Source organism: Rhinatrema bivittatum, chromosome 2 (assembly GCF_901001135.1).
Source record: "Rhinatrema bivittatum chromosome 2, aRhiBiv1.1, whole genome shotgun sequence".
In the NCBI taxonomy this organism is placed as follows: Eukaryota; Metazoa; Chordata; class Amphibia; order Gymnophiona; family Rhinatrematidae; genus Rhinatrema; species Rhinatrema bivittatum.
The window spans coordinates 811,802,102-811,816,231 of record NC_042616.1 but is presented as its reverse complement, the minus strand read 5'-3'; the positions used below and the strand labels follow the sequence as shown (position 1 = coordinate 811,816,231).

The 14,130-nt window shown below is 50.7% G+C and overlaps 1 protein-coding gene across 3 annotated transcripts in view; it reads right to left on the bottom strand.

The window, feature by feature from the left end:
• KIFC2 (kinesin family member C2) overlaps positions 1–14,130 on the bottom strand; it is a 147,215-nt gene that overhangs the window by 27,829 nt on the left and 105,256 nt on the right. For all 3 annotated transcript variants that reach the window (XM_029592229.1, XM_029592230.1, XM_029592231.1), the window contains exons 12-14: positions 6,685–6,866; positions 5,309–5,413; positions 5,105–5,235 (exon numbers count right to left, since the gene is read on the bottom strand). In XM_029592229.1, the coding sequence (XP_029448089.1) occupies positions 5,105–5,235; positions 5,309–5,413; positions 6,685–6,866 (418 nt within the window). The remainder of the gene's footprint in view (positions 1–5,104; positions 5,236–5,308; positions 5,414–6,684; positions 6,867–14,130) is intronic.

Below are 14,130 nucleotides of genomic sequence, written 5' to 3'. Positions count from 1 at the left end.
GCCAGTCGAATCGCCCGGGTTTCTAAGCGGTTGATGGACCAAACTGCTTCCCATGGGGACCATATTCCCCTAACTGACTTTCGAAGGCAAACCACGGATGCCACCACGGATGCCAGCCACGGATGCCACCACGGATGCCAGCCGGACAAGCTGGCATCCGTGGTGACTACCGTCCAGGAAGGAACTGCTAACGGTACTCCTCAGCTCAAATTGGCTGGGCACAACCACCAATCCATGCTGGACCGAGCCGACTGCATTAGCGGTAAAGGTAGGCGAAACTGCTCCGACACCGGATTCCATCGGGAAAGCAACGCTGACTGTAAAGGTCACATATGAGCGAAAGCCCAGGGCACCAATTCCAGCGTCGAAGTCATTGATCCCAACATCTGAAGATAATCCCAGAGTATTGGCATGGGCTTGGATAGCAAGCGTAGAGCTGGAGCCTGTAATTTGAGCATGCATTCCCTCGTAAGAGATACCATTCCCCGACGAGTGTTGAACAAGGCTCCCAAAAATTACAGAGATTGAGAGGGAATCAATCGACTCCTGGCCATATTGATCACCCAGCCGAGTCTCTCTAACAACTGGATCACCCATTGAACCGCTTCCTGACACAGCCATTCCGACTTTGCCCGAATCAGCCAACCGTCTAGATACGGATGAATCAGGAGACCCTCTCTGCGAAGATGCGCCGCTACCACCACCATAACTTTGGTGAATGTTCGCGGCGCGGTCGCGAGCCCGAACAGCAATGCTTGAAACTGGTAATGTCGCCCCATTACTGCAAAACGTAGGAACCTCTGATATTCCGCCCGGATTCCGATGTGAAGATATGTTTCTGTGAGATACAGGGAAGCTAGAAACTCCCCCTCTCTCATCGCCGTGATCACAGAACGCAGAGTCTCCATACAAAAGCGAGGTACTCATAGACACTGGTTGAAACTTTTGAGATCGAGAATCGGATGAAAGGTCTCTTCCTTAAGAACATAAGAAATTGCCATGCTGGGTCAGACGAAGGGTCCATCAAGCCCAGTAACCTGTTTCCAACAGAGGCCAAAACCAGGCCACAAGAACCTGGCAATTACCCAAACACTAAGAAGATCCCATGCTACGTTGCAATTAATAGCAGTGGCTATTCCCTAAGTAAAATTGATTAATAGCCATTAATGGACTTCTCCTCCAATAACTTATCCAAACCTTTTTTGAACCCAACTACACTAACTGCAGTAACCACCACATCCTCTGGCAACAAATTCCAGAGCTTTATTGTGCGTTGAGTGAAAAAGAATTTTCTCCGATTAGTCTTAAATGTGCTACTTGCTAACTTCATGGAATGCCCCCTAGTCCTTCTATTATTCGAAAGTGAAAATAACCGAGTCACATCTACTCGTTCCAGACCTCTCATGATCTTAAAGACCTCTATCATATCCCCCCTCAGCCGTCTCTTCTCCAAGCTGAACAGCCCTAACCTCTTCAGCCTTTCCTCATAGGGAAGCTGTTCCATCCCCTTTATCATTTTGGTTGCCCTTCTCTGTACCTTCTCCATCGCAACTATATCTTTTTTGAGATGCGGCAACCAGAATTGTACACAGTATTCAAGGTGTGGTCTCACCATGGAGCGATATAGAGGCATTATGACATTTTCCGTTCTATTAACCATTCTTTTTTGGGACCACGAAATAAATGGAATACCGGCCTCTGCGCTGCTCGTGACGAGGAATCGGTACTATTGCGCCGAGACCACAAAGGCGTTTCAGTGTCTCCCGTATCGCTCGGCGCTTGTCTGAAAAACCGCAAGGGGATACCATGAAACACAGACGGGGCCGCCGACAAAATCTAACGCGTAAACTTGACTTATCACCTCCAGGACCCACTGATCCGACGTGATTCTGGTCCACTCCTCGTAGCACCGGGCTAGTCGGCCCCCGACCACCGGCACCGAGGTGTGGACCGGTTGGACATCATTGCAAAGGTTTTCCACTCTGCGCACCCTGACCGGCCCCTGGCCGGCCGTAACGGCGCCTGCGAAAGGACTGCGAATACCTCTGCTGCCTGTTTGCACTATGGCGAAAAGAGGAAACCGAGCCTCTCAAAGTCCGCAGTCTCCAGCCTCCACGAAACCTCGAACGAGACAAGGGAACACCTCTAGACCGTGGCCGATCCTCCGGCAGACGATACACCTTGTTTTCACCTAGGGATTCAATCAGATCCTCCAGCTCTTTGCCAAATAGCAACTTGCCCTTGAATGGCAATGAGCTCAACCTGGCTTTAGAGGACACATCTGCTGCCCAATGTCTAAGCCACAACAGGCGACGCGCGGAAACCGCCGAGACCATGGACCTAGCCGAGGTCCGAAGTAGATCATAAAGAGCATCGGCACTATAGGCAATCACCGCTTCCAAACGTCCCGCCTGACGCGCTTCCTCGGAAGACAGAGACTCGTTGGCTAGCAACTGTTGTACCCAACGTGGCCCCGCCCATAAGGAGAAATTACTGCAAATAGCTGCACGAACCCCCAGTGCGGAGACCTCAAATATCTTCTTGAGCTGTATCTCCAGCTTCCTATCTTGTAAATCCTTAAGTGCCGTGCCCCCTGTAACTGGAATGGTAGTCTTTTTTGTGACCGCCGCCACGGCCGAATCTAACTTAGGGATCTTCAACAGCTCCAAGGCCTCCTCTGGTAGGGGGTAGAGCTTATCCATTGCCTTAGCGACCTTGAGCTCGAGATCCGGGGTATCCCATTCCTTGAACAGCAAATCAGACACTGAAAAATGCAAAGGAAAAGTGGACGGAGGCCCCCTCAAACCTAACACTACTGGATCCGTAACCCCCAATCTGGATTCTTCCTGTGGTAACTGAATCCCCAATTCACCAAGAATTGCCGGGATGAGGGGCCCCAGCTCGTCCCGTTGAAAAAGACGCACAACTTTGGGGTCATCTCCGTCTGCCCCCTGATGACCTGTCGCCATCCCCCTCGACCCCCTTGGGGGTGGGGGCGATGTGTCCTGGTCCCTCTGCTGTTCCTCTGGGTCATCGGTGTCCGTCGTATCTGGATCACCCCGTGGGGCACTTACTCTAAAAGGTCGATGACCCTCAGTGTGCCCCGCCACTCTGGCGGTCTTAGCCCGCTTCCCTGACCCTGGATCAGGATCAGGATCAGGATCCTGTGGCCTTTTCCTTGTCAGTCTACGCGCTTTAAAAGCTTTATGCATCAATAAAACAAATTCTGAAGAAAATGAAGAGTCAGAAGACCAGTCAGTGCAATCGCTCTCCGGACCCTCAAGGTTACTTGTACAACGAGGTCTTGCAGGTTTTCCCCCTCGGGAACCCTGCGTTGGGGCGACAAACGTGGTGGGGAGTCCTCCTCCCCCTGCTCCGAACGAGACACGGACGCCGTGGGTCCCTGAGGCGCCAAAATGACGGACCTTCCCGCCGAAGTCAAATCCCTGGCGCCCAAAATGGCGCCTGTTCCCCCGCTCCGCGGGACCGGGCCCTCCCCCGAACCAGAGCTGCTCTCAAGGGCTGCTGCCATGCGATTCGCTCGACCCCGGGATCGTTCCGGGATAGAAGAGGCCCCTTCACCCCCCGAAATGCAGCCTGAGCAGAGACTGTCTCGGGAGAGGCGCCCCCGCGCAGAGCCGCAGGCTCGGCAAGCCGCCCGACGCGGCATGTTGTAACTCGCAGTGAAAAAGGGAACAGAGAAACCAAAAAACAAAACAGACCGACTGCCCCCCTGCCGCCACGATCGGGAAGGAAACTAACCAACTCTTCGGCGCACAATAAATCAACAAAGGAAGAAAAACAAACTTTTTTTTTTAATAATTACCAGTCGCCGCCGGTTCCGGTACCACCTGGGGGGAGTGAGCCGGGTTCCCCGGTGTCACCCCCAGGGCAGGATAATACGCTGGTAAGTGAGACAAGTCCCACACGTCAGCGGCCTCTGTAACCAGGCGGGATGGCCCCCTCAGGGCCTCACACCCCCTGGGAGGCACAGGACTAGACCAGTAGGCAAGCAACTGCGGTCCCCCTACTAACTACACACTACCTTCCTTAGTCTACCTTTTTTTTTTTTTTTTTTTTAAACACACCAACTAGGCCTAAGCTCAGACTGTAGGTTTTGCACCCTCTCCACCTGCTTGGAGACAGAAGAATACTGCCAAACTGTAGGTGGCACCAACCTAGATAAGGCGGAGTTTTGTTTGTAAACTTCTGTCTCCATTTATAAATTTATTTATTTATTTATTTGCTGAGTTTTATATACCGTCATTCGGAAAGCCATCATAACGGTTTACAAAGTTCAGATTACAATGTTTTTAACAACTGGTAAAATAGTAAACAGGGAGCATATTAAACAGAGACAATCGATTGCAGACAGAATTGGCGCATGCACTATGGGTTGCACAAAGGGGTGCACAAAGGGGAGAGCCCCTTTGTCACGCCCCTTCGGCGCGCGACGCACGGCACCTGGTGGTGAGGTGCATTTCAACGGTCGACGGAGCTCTGTGTGACATCGGGGGGGGGGGGGCGTGGTCTCCCGATCGGGTCCCTCTCGCATTCATTCATTTCTCAATTCCCCCTCACCTCCCGATGTTCAGCTCAAGTCTCCATCTGCTAAGGGGGGGGGGGGGCAAAACCCAGGAGTCTGGACTGATCCGGGTACGTACAGGGAACGCCTGTTTCTCTGAGCCCTGAAGCAGCTTCTCTGTCTCGGCGCCCCCCTTGTTCGTCTTCTCCATGGAATAAAGCTAGAAATTCAGGAGTGCAGATATGCTGGGCTAAAGCCAGGACTGACTCAGCCAGAGGAGGTGGAGTCAGGGGGCGATCCTAATTAAATGTGTGGGATCCCGTCAGCTCGAACAGGAAAGCCCCAAGACCACAGGCAGAACAACAAGAAGGACTGCGGGCGTGAGTAAGGATGGAAGACAGAGGGACACGTTCTCAGCTTCTGCACCCCCCACTCTGATCTCTCCTGTAGTTTCGGGGATCAGTCAGTCTTCATTCACAGAACCAGCCTGATTAGAGCCGCAGCCTCCCGCTGTGGCAGTGAGGGCTGGGGGCTGCAGCTTTCTCCAGTGACACCTCCTCCTCCCGGTCTCCTACTTACCTGATGACTTCGTTGTAAATCTCCACCATGCTGAGGGTGACACTGTATCTCCACAGACCTTCGCGGGCCTCAATTTCCTTGTAGAGAGCCTTCAGGGCCTGCTGGTTAATCCCAGGATACTCAGAGGAGCCCTACAAAGACAGTCTGTCTTACTATCTCTTTCAGCTAGAGCTGCATTCCCAGTCTAACCTGTCCTCTTCTCACCTCCATAGTGTATGTCTTCCCGGAGCCAGTCTGCCCATAGGCAAAGATACAGACATTGTAGCCATTGATACAGGACATCACCAAAGGTTCAATCTCCAGGAAAACCTAAGGAAAGAAAGCAGAGCAGTTACACAATGCACCAAAGAAAGGATCCTGCTTCCTCATACCAGTGTTAACCCTCACTCCCCCACAGCTAAGGATCCTCTGTGCTTATCCCAGGCTTTACCCCTCAATCCCCCACAGCTAAGGATCCTCTGTGCTTATCCCTGGCTTTATCATTCACTCCCCCATAGCTAAGGATCCTCTGTGCTTATCCCAGGCTTTACCCTTCACTCCCCCACAGCTAAGGATCCTCTGTGCTTATACCAGGCTTTACCCCTCACTCCCCCACAGCTAAGGATCCTCTGTGCTTATCCCAGGCTTTACCTCTCACTCCCCCACAGCTAAGGATCCTCTGTGCTTATCCCAGGCTTTACCTCTCACTCCCCCACAGCTAAGGATCCTCTGTGCTTATCCCAGGCTTTACCTCTCACTCCCCCACAGCTAAGGGTCCTCTGTGCTTATCCCAGGCTTTACCCCTCACTCCCTCACAGCTAAGGATCCTCTGTGCTTATACCAGGCTTTACCCCTCACTCCCCCACAGCTAAGGATCCTCTGTGCTTATCCCAGGCTTTACCCCTCACTCCCCCACAGCTAAGGATCCTCTGTGCTTATCCCAGGCTTTACCCCTCACTCCCTCACAGCTAAGGATCCTCTGTGCTTATCCCAGGCTTTACCCCTCACTCCCCCACAGCTAAGGATCCTCTGTGCTTATCCCAGGCTTTACCCCTCACTCCCCCACAGCTAAGGATCCTCTGTGCTTATCCCAGGCTTTACCTCTCACTCCCCCACAGCTAAGGATCCTCTGTGCTTATCCCAGGCTTTACCCCTCACTCCCCCCACAGCTAAGGATCCTCTGTGCTTATCCCAGGCTTTACCCCTCACTCCCCCCACAGCTAAGGATCCTCTGTGCTTATCCCAGGCTTTACCCCTCACTCCCCCACAGCTAAGGATCCTCTGTGCTTATCCCAGGCTTTACCCCTCACTCCCCCACAGCTAAGGATCCTCTGTGCTTATCCCAGGCTTTACCTCTCACTCCCCCACAGCTAAGGATCCTCTGTGCTTATCCCAGGCTTTACCCCTCACTCCCCCACAGCTAAGGATCCTCTGTGCTTATTTCAGGTTTTATTCCTCCAGTGAAAGAACGTTAGCTGACATGAGAACATTCAGTACCCCTAGTAACACATGAAGATATCACCGGGTACCTCCATCACACTGCAACTGAAAAGAAATGAAAAAGTTCAGTAAAAAAGCAACGCAGTTCCGCTGTTTGTCACCTCTTCCTGTGTTGCCTGAGGTAGAAACACCTTGTCGAGTTCAAAGATTCTCTCCTTCCCTTTGTATAACACAGCCACCCTGGTGTCATCCTGCAGGTCTGTGGTCACCGTCGCGGCAGTGGATCCTTCCTCCCGCTCCTGCTCAGTGACGGGCTTCATGCGGCACAGCACGCGGATGTTTCCTGATGGACAGCACAAGCTCCCCAATCAGAAACCAGGGCAAGTCCCAACCCCTGCCCCCAGCACCACCCACAGCTTACTGCAATCAATTTCTGCTTTGTAACATTTTCAAGTTTCACAATGATATCTGAGAGGAAATTAAGGCAATTCGTGAAAAGGATTTAAAACAAAAAAAAATCTGCAGCTCTAACACTAAACTTTCAAAAGGGAAACTTTGATAAAATGAGGAAAATAGAAAAAAAACTGAAAGGTGCAGCTGCAAAGGTTAAAAGTGTTCAACAGGCATGGACATTGTTTAAAAATACAATCCTAGAGGCGCAGTCCAGATGTATTCCACACATTAAGAAAGGTGGAAGGAAGGCACAACGATTACCGTCATGGTTAAAAGGTGAGGTGAAAGAGGCTATTTTAGCCAAAAACAATCCTTCAAAAATTGGAAGAAGGATCCATCTGAAAAAATAGGAAAAAGCATAAGCATTGTCAAGTTAAGTGTAAAACATTGATAAGACAGGCGAAGAGAGAATTTGAAATGAAGTTGGCCTTAGAGACAAAAATTCATAATAAATACTTTTTTAAATATATCCGAAGCAAGAAACCTATGAGGGAGTCAGTTGGACCATTAGATGACCGAGGGGTTAAAGGGGCCATTGCAGAAAGACTAAATGAATTCTTTGCTTCCGTGTTTACTAATGAGGATGTTGGGGAGACCAGTTCCGGAGATGGTTTTCAGGGGTGATGAATCAGATGAACTGAACCAAATCATTGTGAACCTGGAAGATGTAGTAGGGCAGATTGACAACTATAGAGTAGTAAATCACCTGGACCGGATGGTATGCATCCTAGGGTACTGAAGGAACTAAAAATGAAATTTCTGATCTATTAATTAAAATTTGTAACCTATCATTAAAATCATCCATTGTACCTGAAGACTGAAGGGTGGCCAATGTAACCCCAATATTTAAAAAGGGCTCCAGGGGCGATCCAGGAAACTATAGACCAATGAGCCTGACTTCAGTGCCGGGAAAAATAGTGAAAACTATTCTAAAGATCAAAATCACAGAGCATATAGAAAGACATGATTTAATGGAACACAGCATGGATTTACCCAAGGGAAATCTTGCCTCACAAATCTGCTTCATTTTTTTGAAGGGGCTAATAAACATGTGGACAAAGGTGAACTGGTAGATATAGTGTTATTTGGATTTCAGAAGGCGTTTCACATGAGAGGCTTCTGAGAAAACTAAAAAGTCATGGGATAGGAGATGATGTCCTTTCATGGATTACAAATTGGTTAAAAGACAGGAAACAGAAAGTAGAATTAAATGATCTATTTTCTCAGTGGAAAAGGGTAAACAGAGGAGTGCCTCAGGGATCTGTACTTGGACCGGTGCTTTTCAATATATTTATAAATGATCTGGAAAGGAATATGAGTGAGGTTATCAAATTTGCGGATGATACCAAGTTATTCAGAGTAGTTAAATCACAAGTGGATTGTGATAAATTGCAGGAGGACCTTGGAAAACTAGAAGATTGGGCATCCAAATGGCAGATGAAATTTAATGTGGACAAATGCAAGGTGTTGCATATAGAGAAAAATAACCCTTGCTGTAGTTACATGATGTTAGGTTCCATATTAGGAGCTACCAGCCAGGCAAAAGATAGGAAAATTAGTTTCTTACCTGATAATTTTCGTTCCTGTAGTACCACGGATCAGTCCAGACACCTGGGTTTTGCCTCCCCTCCAGCAGGTGGAGACAGAGAAGTTTTTTCAAAATAACCCTGCCATATATAGCGAGGTGCCACCCATGGTCCCTCAGTCTTACGTAATGTCAAAGCAGCATGGAACAAAACCAGCCCATATATGTAACTATAACAATGGTCAGTAAACCCCAAATAGGAACAGAACTAGCAGAACCAATAGAACAAGCGATACTCTAGCAGAAACAGTCAGAAAGAAAAACCAACTGAATCCGAGCGGACTCTCCATTACTTCAATGTACACCGAAAAAGGGTGGGGCTCTGGACTGATCCGTGGTACTTCAGGAACGAAAATTATCAGGTAAGAAAGTAATTTTCCTTTCCTTGTACATACCTGGATCAGTCCAGACACCTGGGATGTACCAGAGCCAACTTCACTGAGGGTGGGAGCCAGAGAGGCTCGCACGGAGCACCCCTTCTCCAAATCCCCCAGCATCCGAAGCCCGCACATTCAATCTGTAATGTCGTGCAAAAGTATGCAACAATTTCCAAGTAGTTGCCCTGCAAATTTCCTGGGGTGAGACTTGATGACATTCTGCCCAAGAAGCGGCCTGTGACCGTGTAGAATGAGCGCGAAGCCCCACCGGCACCGTCTTCCCACTCAGTAAATGCGCGGAACCGATGGCTTCTTCAGCCAACGAGCTATTGTAGTCTTGGAGGCCATGCCCCCTTTTCGTAGACCATTCCACAAGACAAAGAGATGATCGGAGACCCGGAAAGGATTCGTGACTTCCAGATATCGAAGCAGAGCCCTGCGGATATCCAGTTTCCGTAAGTCCTTGGCCACCGGATCCAAGCAATCCACATCTGAGAATGAGGGAAGTTCGATGGACTGATTCAAGTGAAAGGAAGATCCTACCTTTGGAAGAAAAGATGGGACCGTTCGCAACGAGACTCTTGAATCAGAAATCCGCAAGAAAAGTTCCCGGCACGATAACGCCTGCAATTCGGACACCCGGCACACCGAAGAAATCACCACCAAGAACACCACTTTAAGCGTGAGATCCTTCAAGGTCGATCACTTTATGGGCTCAAAAGGTGGTGCACACAATGAGGAAAGCACCAAATTGAGGTTCCAGGAAGGACATGGATGGCGCAGAGGAGGGCGCAAGTGCTTAGCCCCCCGTAGAAAACGAGCCACATCCGGGTGTAACGCCAATGCTACCCCCTGGACCTTACCACGGAGACAACCAAGTGCTGCAACCTGTACTCGTAGAGAACTACAAGAGAGACCCTTAGCCAGCCCCGCTTGCAGAAAACCGAGAATGTCGGGAACCGACGCCTGCGTAGGATATACTACGCTATCGGAACACCAATCCTCAAAGATCCTTCCAGACCCTGACATAAGCTAGAGAAGTAGACGGTTTTTGTGACCGCAATAATGTGGCCACCACCGCATCGGAATAACTCTTATTTTTCAACCGTTGCCTCTCAAAAGCCAGGCCGCAAGACAAAAGCGATCCGCCTCTTCCAAATAGATGGGGCCTTGATGAAGAAGAGCCGTGGACTCACGAAAACGCAGGGGAGCTGCGGTGGAGAGATTGAGCAGGTCCGCAAACCAAGGACATCGCGGCCATTCCGGGGCTGCAAGAATCACTGCTGCCGGGTGGAGCTCTATTCGCGTGATTACTTTGCCGATCAGCAGCCAGGGAGAAAACACGAACAGTAAGATGTTTGTCGGCCATGGAAGAACCAGGGCATCAACCCCCTCGGCCCCTGTCTCCCTGCGCCGACTGTAGAACCGTGGAGCCTTGGCATTCTGAAATGAAGCCATCAGATCCATGCATGGCATGCCCCATTGCTCGCAGATGAGTTGGAAGGCCTCATCGGCCAATTCCCACTCTCCAGGATCGAGATGGTGACGACTGAGGAAGTCCGCCTGTATGTTGTCCACACCTGTGAAGTGAGAAGCCGCAAAGCTGATGAGGTGCTGCTCCGCCCAGTGCATCAACTGTTGCGCTTCCGTCACCACTGGGCGACTCTTGGTTCCTCCTTGGCGATTGATGTAGACCACCATAGTCGCGTTATCTGACAAGACTCTGACTGACTTCCCGTGAAGGAGTGGGAGGAAAGCCTGCAATGCCAGAGCCACTGCCCTGGTCTCCAAGCAGTTGATTGACTACTGAGATTGATCTCTGGACCACTGTCCCTGCACCAACTTTCCCAGAATAACCGCTCCCCATCCGAAGAGACTGGCATCGGTGGTGATGACCGTCCAGTCGGGCATCACCAGGGGAACTCCATGCTCCAGATATTCGAGATACGCCACCAGTCGAGGCTGGCTCTCGAGAAGCTCATAAGTGGAAGCGGCAGGTGGAACTGTTCCGACACTGGATTCCAGCGGGACAGCAATGTTGATTGTAAGGGATGCATATGAGCGAAGGCCCAGGGGACTAATTCCAGGGTGGACGTCATGGATCCCAAGACTCTCAAGTAATCTTTCACCCTGGGCAGCCGCATGGACAACAGGCTCGTCACCTGTCCCTGAAGCTTGACTATCTGCTCCATGGTGAGGAAGACTCTCCCCTGTGCCGTGTTGAACCACGTTCCTAGGAACTCCAGCGACTGCGAGGGAACAAGACGACTCTTGGCACGGTTGACCACCCAACCGAGTGAACTCAAGAACTGTAGCACCCGGCTGATCGTCGTCTGGCACTGAGCCTCGGACTTCGCCCGAATTAGCCAATTGTCCAAGTAGGGGTGCACTAAGAAGCCCTCCCTTCGGAGCCGCACTGCCACCACCACCATCACCTTGGTGAACGTTCTGGGCGCGGTGGCGAGTCCGAATGGCAGAGCCCAGAACTGGTAATGACTTCCCAGAATGCAGAACCTGAGGAACTTTTGGTGGGACGACCAGATACTGATATGGAGGTATGCTTCCGTGAGATCCAGAGAAGCCAGGAACTCTCCTTGCCGCACGGAGGCGATGACAGACCGAATGGTCTTCATCCGGAAACTCTTTTCAGATCTAAGATTGGCCGGAAAGTGCCTTCCTTTTTGGGAACTATGAAGTAAATGGAGTAGCGACCCTGGAACCGCTTCACGGGCGGGACTGGTGTTATCGCCCCCCAAGTCCAGGAAGTGCAGGAGCGTGCAGTGGACCGCCTCCCGCTTTTCTCGGTATGCGCACGGAGAGACCAGGAATTTGTCCCAAGGGCGCTGTACAAAATTTAAAGCATAACCTTGATTATCACCATGAGGACCCACTGGTCCAACGTCAGTTTGGTCCATTCCTCGAAGAAGAGCAATAGTCTGGCCCCCACGTTTGGTACGTGAGGGATCACAGAAATAGAGGAATGGACTGGCAGGATCTCATTGCGAGGCCTTAGCCCCCGCCGCCGGTTGCAGGTTGCCCGATCTGCCGAAGCACCTGCCTCGAAAGGACTGAGGCCAGGATTGCTGCCTGTTTGAGCCCGGGCGAAAGGAGGAACTGGGTGACCTCGCCGGATGGGGTCTCCTTGAATCCCGAAAACAAGACCACGCTGTATACGATCCACTTGACCTGGGTCTGTCCTCCGGCAGATTGTGAACCTTGTTCTCTCCCAGCGATTGGATCATGTCTTCCAACTCCTTGCCGAACAACAACTTTCCTTTGAAAGGTAGGGAACCAAGGTGCGCCTTGGACGAGACATCAGCTGCCCAATTGCGAAGCCAGAGGAGTCTTCGTGCGGAGACAGCGGACACAATGGATCTCGCTGACGTGCGCAGCAAATCGTAGAGAGCATCCGCGCTATAGGTGATGACCGCCTCCAGCCTGTTCGCCTGAAAAGCCTCTCACTCGGAGAGATCGGTGCTGGCCTGGAGTTGTTGGGCCCAATGAAGGCCCGCACGCAGCGCAAAATTACTGCAGATTGCAGCCCGGACCTCCAGCGCAGACACCTCGAACACCTTCTTAGGCTGGAGCTCCAACTTTCTGTCCTGCAAATCCTTGAGAGCTGTAGCTCCTGTAACTGGAAAGGAAAATTAGGTTCTTACCTGATAATTTTCGTTCCTGTAGTACCAAGGATCAGTCCAGACTGCTGGGTTATGCCTCCCCTCCAGCAGATGGAGTCAGAGAGAAAACTGAAAGCACCCCCTAGATATACTGGTGTGCCACCTGCCATCCTTCAGTATAATTGATATCAAAGCAGAAGAAATGGATCATCCTTCCGCCAAAAATAGCCAAAAATTAACCATGGCCACTGGCTAGATCAAGTAGTAAAACTCTGCAAAAGTAAGCATTAACATCACTCAAACACTACTGAGCCAACCAAGCAAACAAAGCCAAAAGGCAACGAAATGAATAATCACTTACCGTATCGAGTTATCGATACCTGAAAGAGTGGAAAAGATACTGTTACGAGCGGACTCTCCTGAAACACCATTACTGGGCGGGCGTCTGGACCGATCCTTGATACTACAGGAACGAAAATTATCAGGTAAGGATCTAATTTTCCTTTCCCTGTACGTACCAGGATCAGTCCAGACTGCTGGGATGTACCCGAGCTGACTTAAATGGGGTGGGACCCCGAGAGTCCTGCTCGAAGTACGCTGCTTCCAAAGGAAGTAGGTGACGGCCCTCGAAATCAACCCGATAATGTCGAGCGAAAGTATGCAACGACTTCCAAGTGGCCGCCCTGCAAATCTCTTGGCTCGAAACCAGGTGACTTTCTGCCCACGAAGTCGCTTGAGAACGGAGAGAATGGGCCTTGAGCCCCTCAGGAACAGCCTTACCACCACCAATGTACGTGGCAGCGATCGAGCCCTTCAACCAACGGGCAATAGTTACTTTGGACGCCTGAAGCCCCTTCCTGGGGCCATGCCACAAGACAAACAGATGATCAGACCGTCGAAAATCATTGGTAACTTCTAAATATCGCATGAGCACTCGACGAACATCCAAACGTCTCAAATCTGACCCTTGAGAAGACTGTAGTTCTGTCGCCGAGAAGAAAGGCAATTCCACCGTCTGATTTACATGAAAGGCAGATACCACCTTAGGTAAGAAAGAAGGTACCGTACGCAACGACACACCTGAGCCGAAATACGCAAGAACGGTTCTCTACATGAAAGAGCTTGCAACTCAGAGACCCTACGAGCGGACGTGATCGCCACGAGAAACACCGTCTTGAGAGTTAAATCCTTTAAGGAGGCCCGCCTGAGAGGCTTAAAGGGGGCCACATTGAGGCCTTTGAGAACCAAGTTCAAATTCCAAGACGGGCAAGGAGGCTGGAGCGGAGGACGCAAGTTCCGAACACCACGTAAAAAGCGTGCTACGTCTGGGTGACAGGCGAGAGAGGACCCTTCAACCTTTCCTCTCAAACACCCCAGAGCTGCTACCTGAACCCTCAGAGAACTGTAAGCCAAACCCTTCTTCAAGCCATCCTGCAAAAACGTAAGGATTTGAGCTACAGAAGCCCGACGTGGCGCAATCTTCGAGACACCGCACCAGGAGTCAAACACCTTCCACACTCTAGCATAAGTAAGCGTAGTAGAGGGCCTCCGTGCCCGAAGCAGTGTGGAAATGAC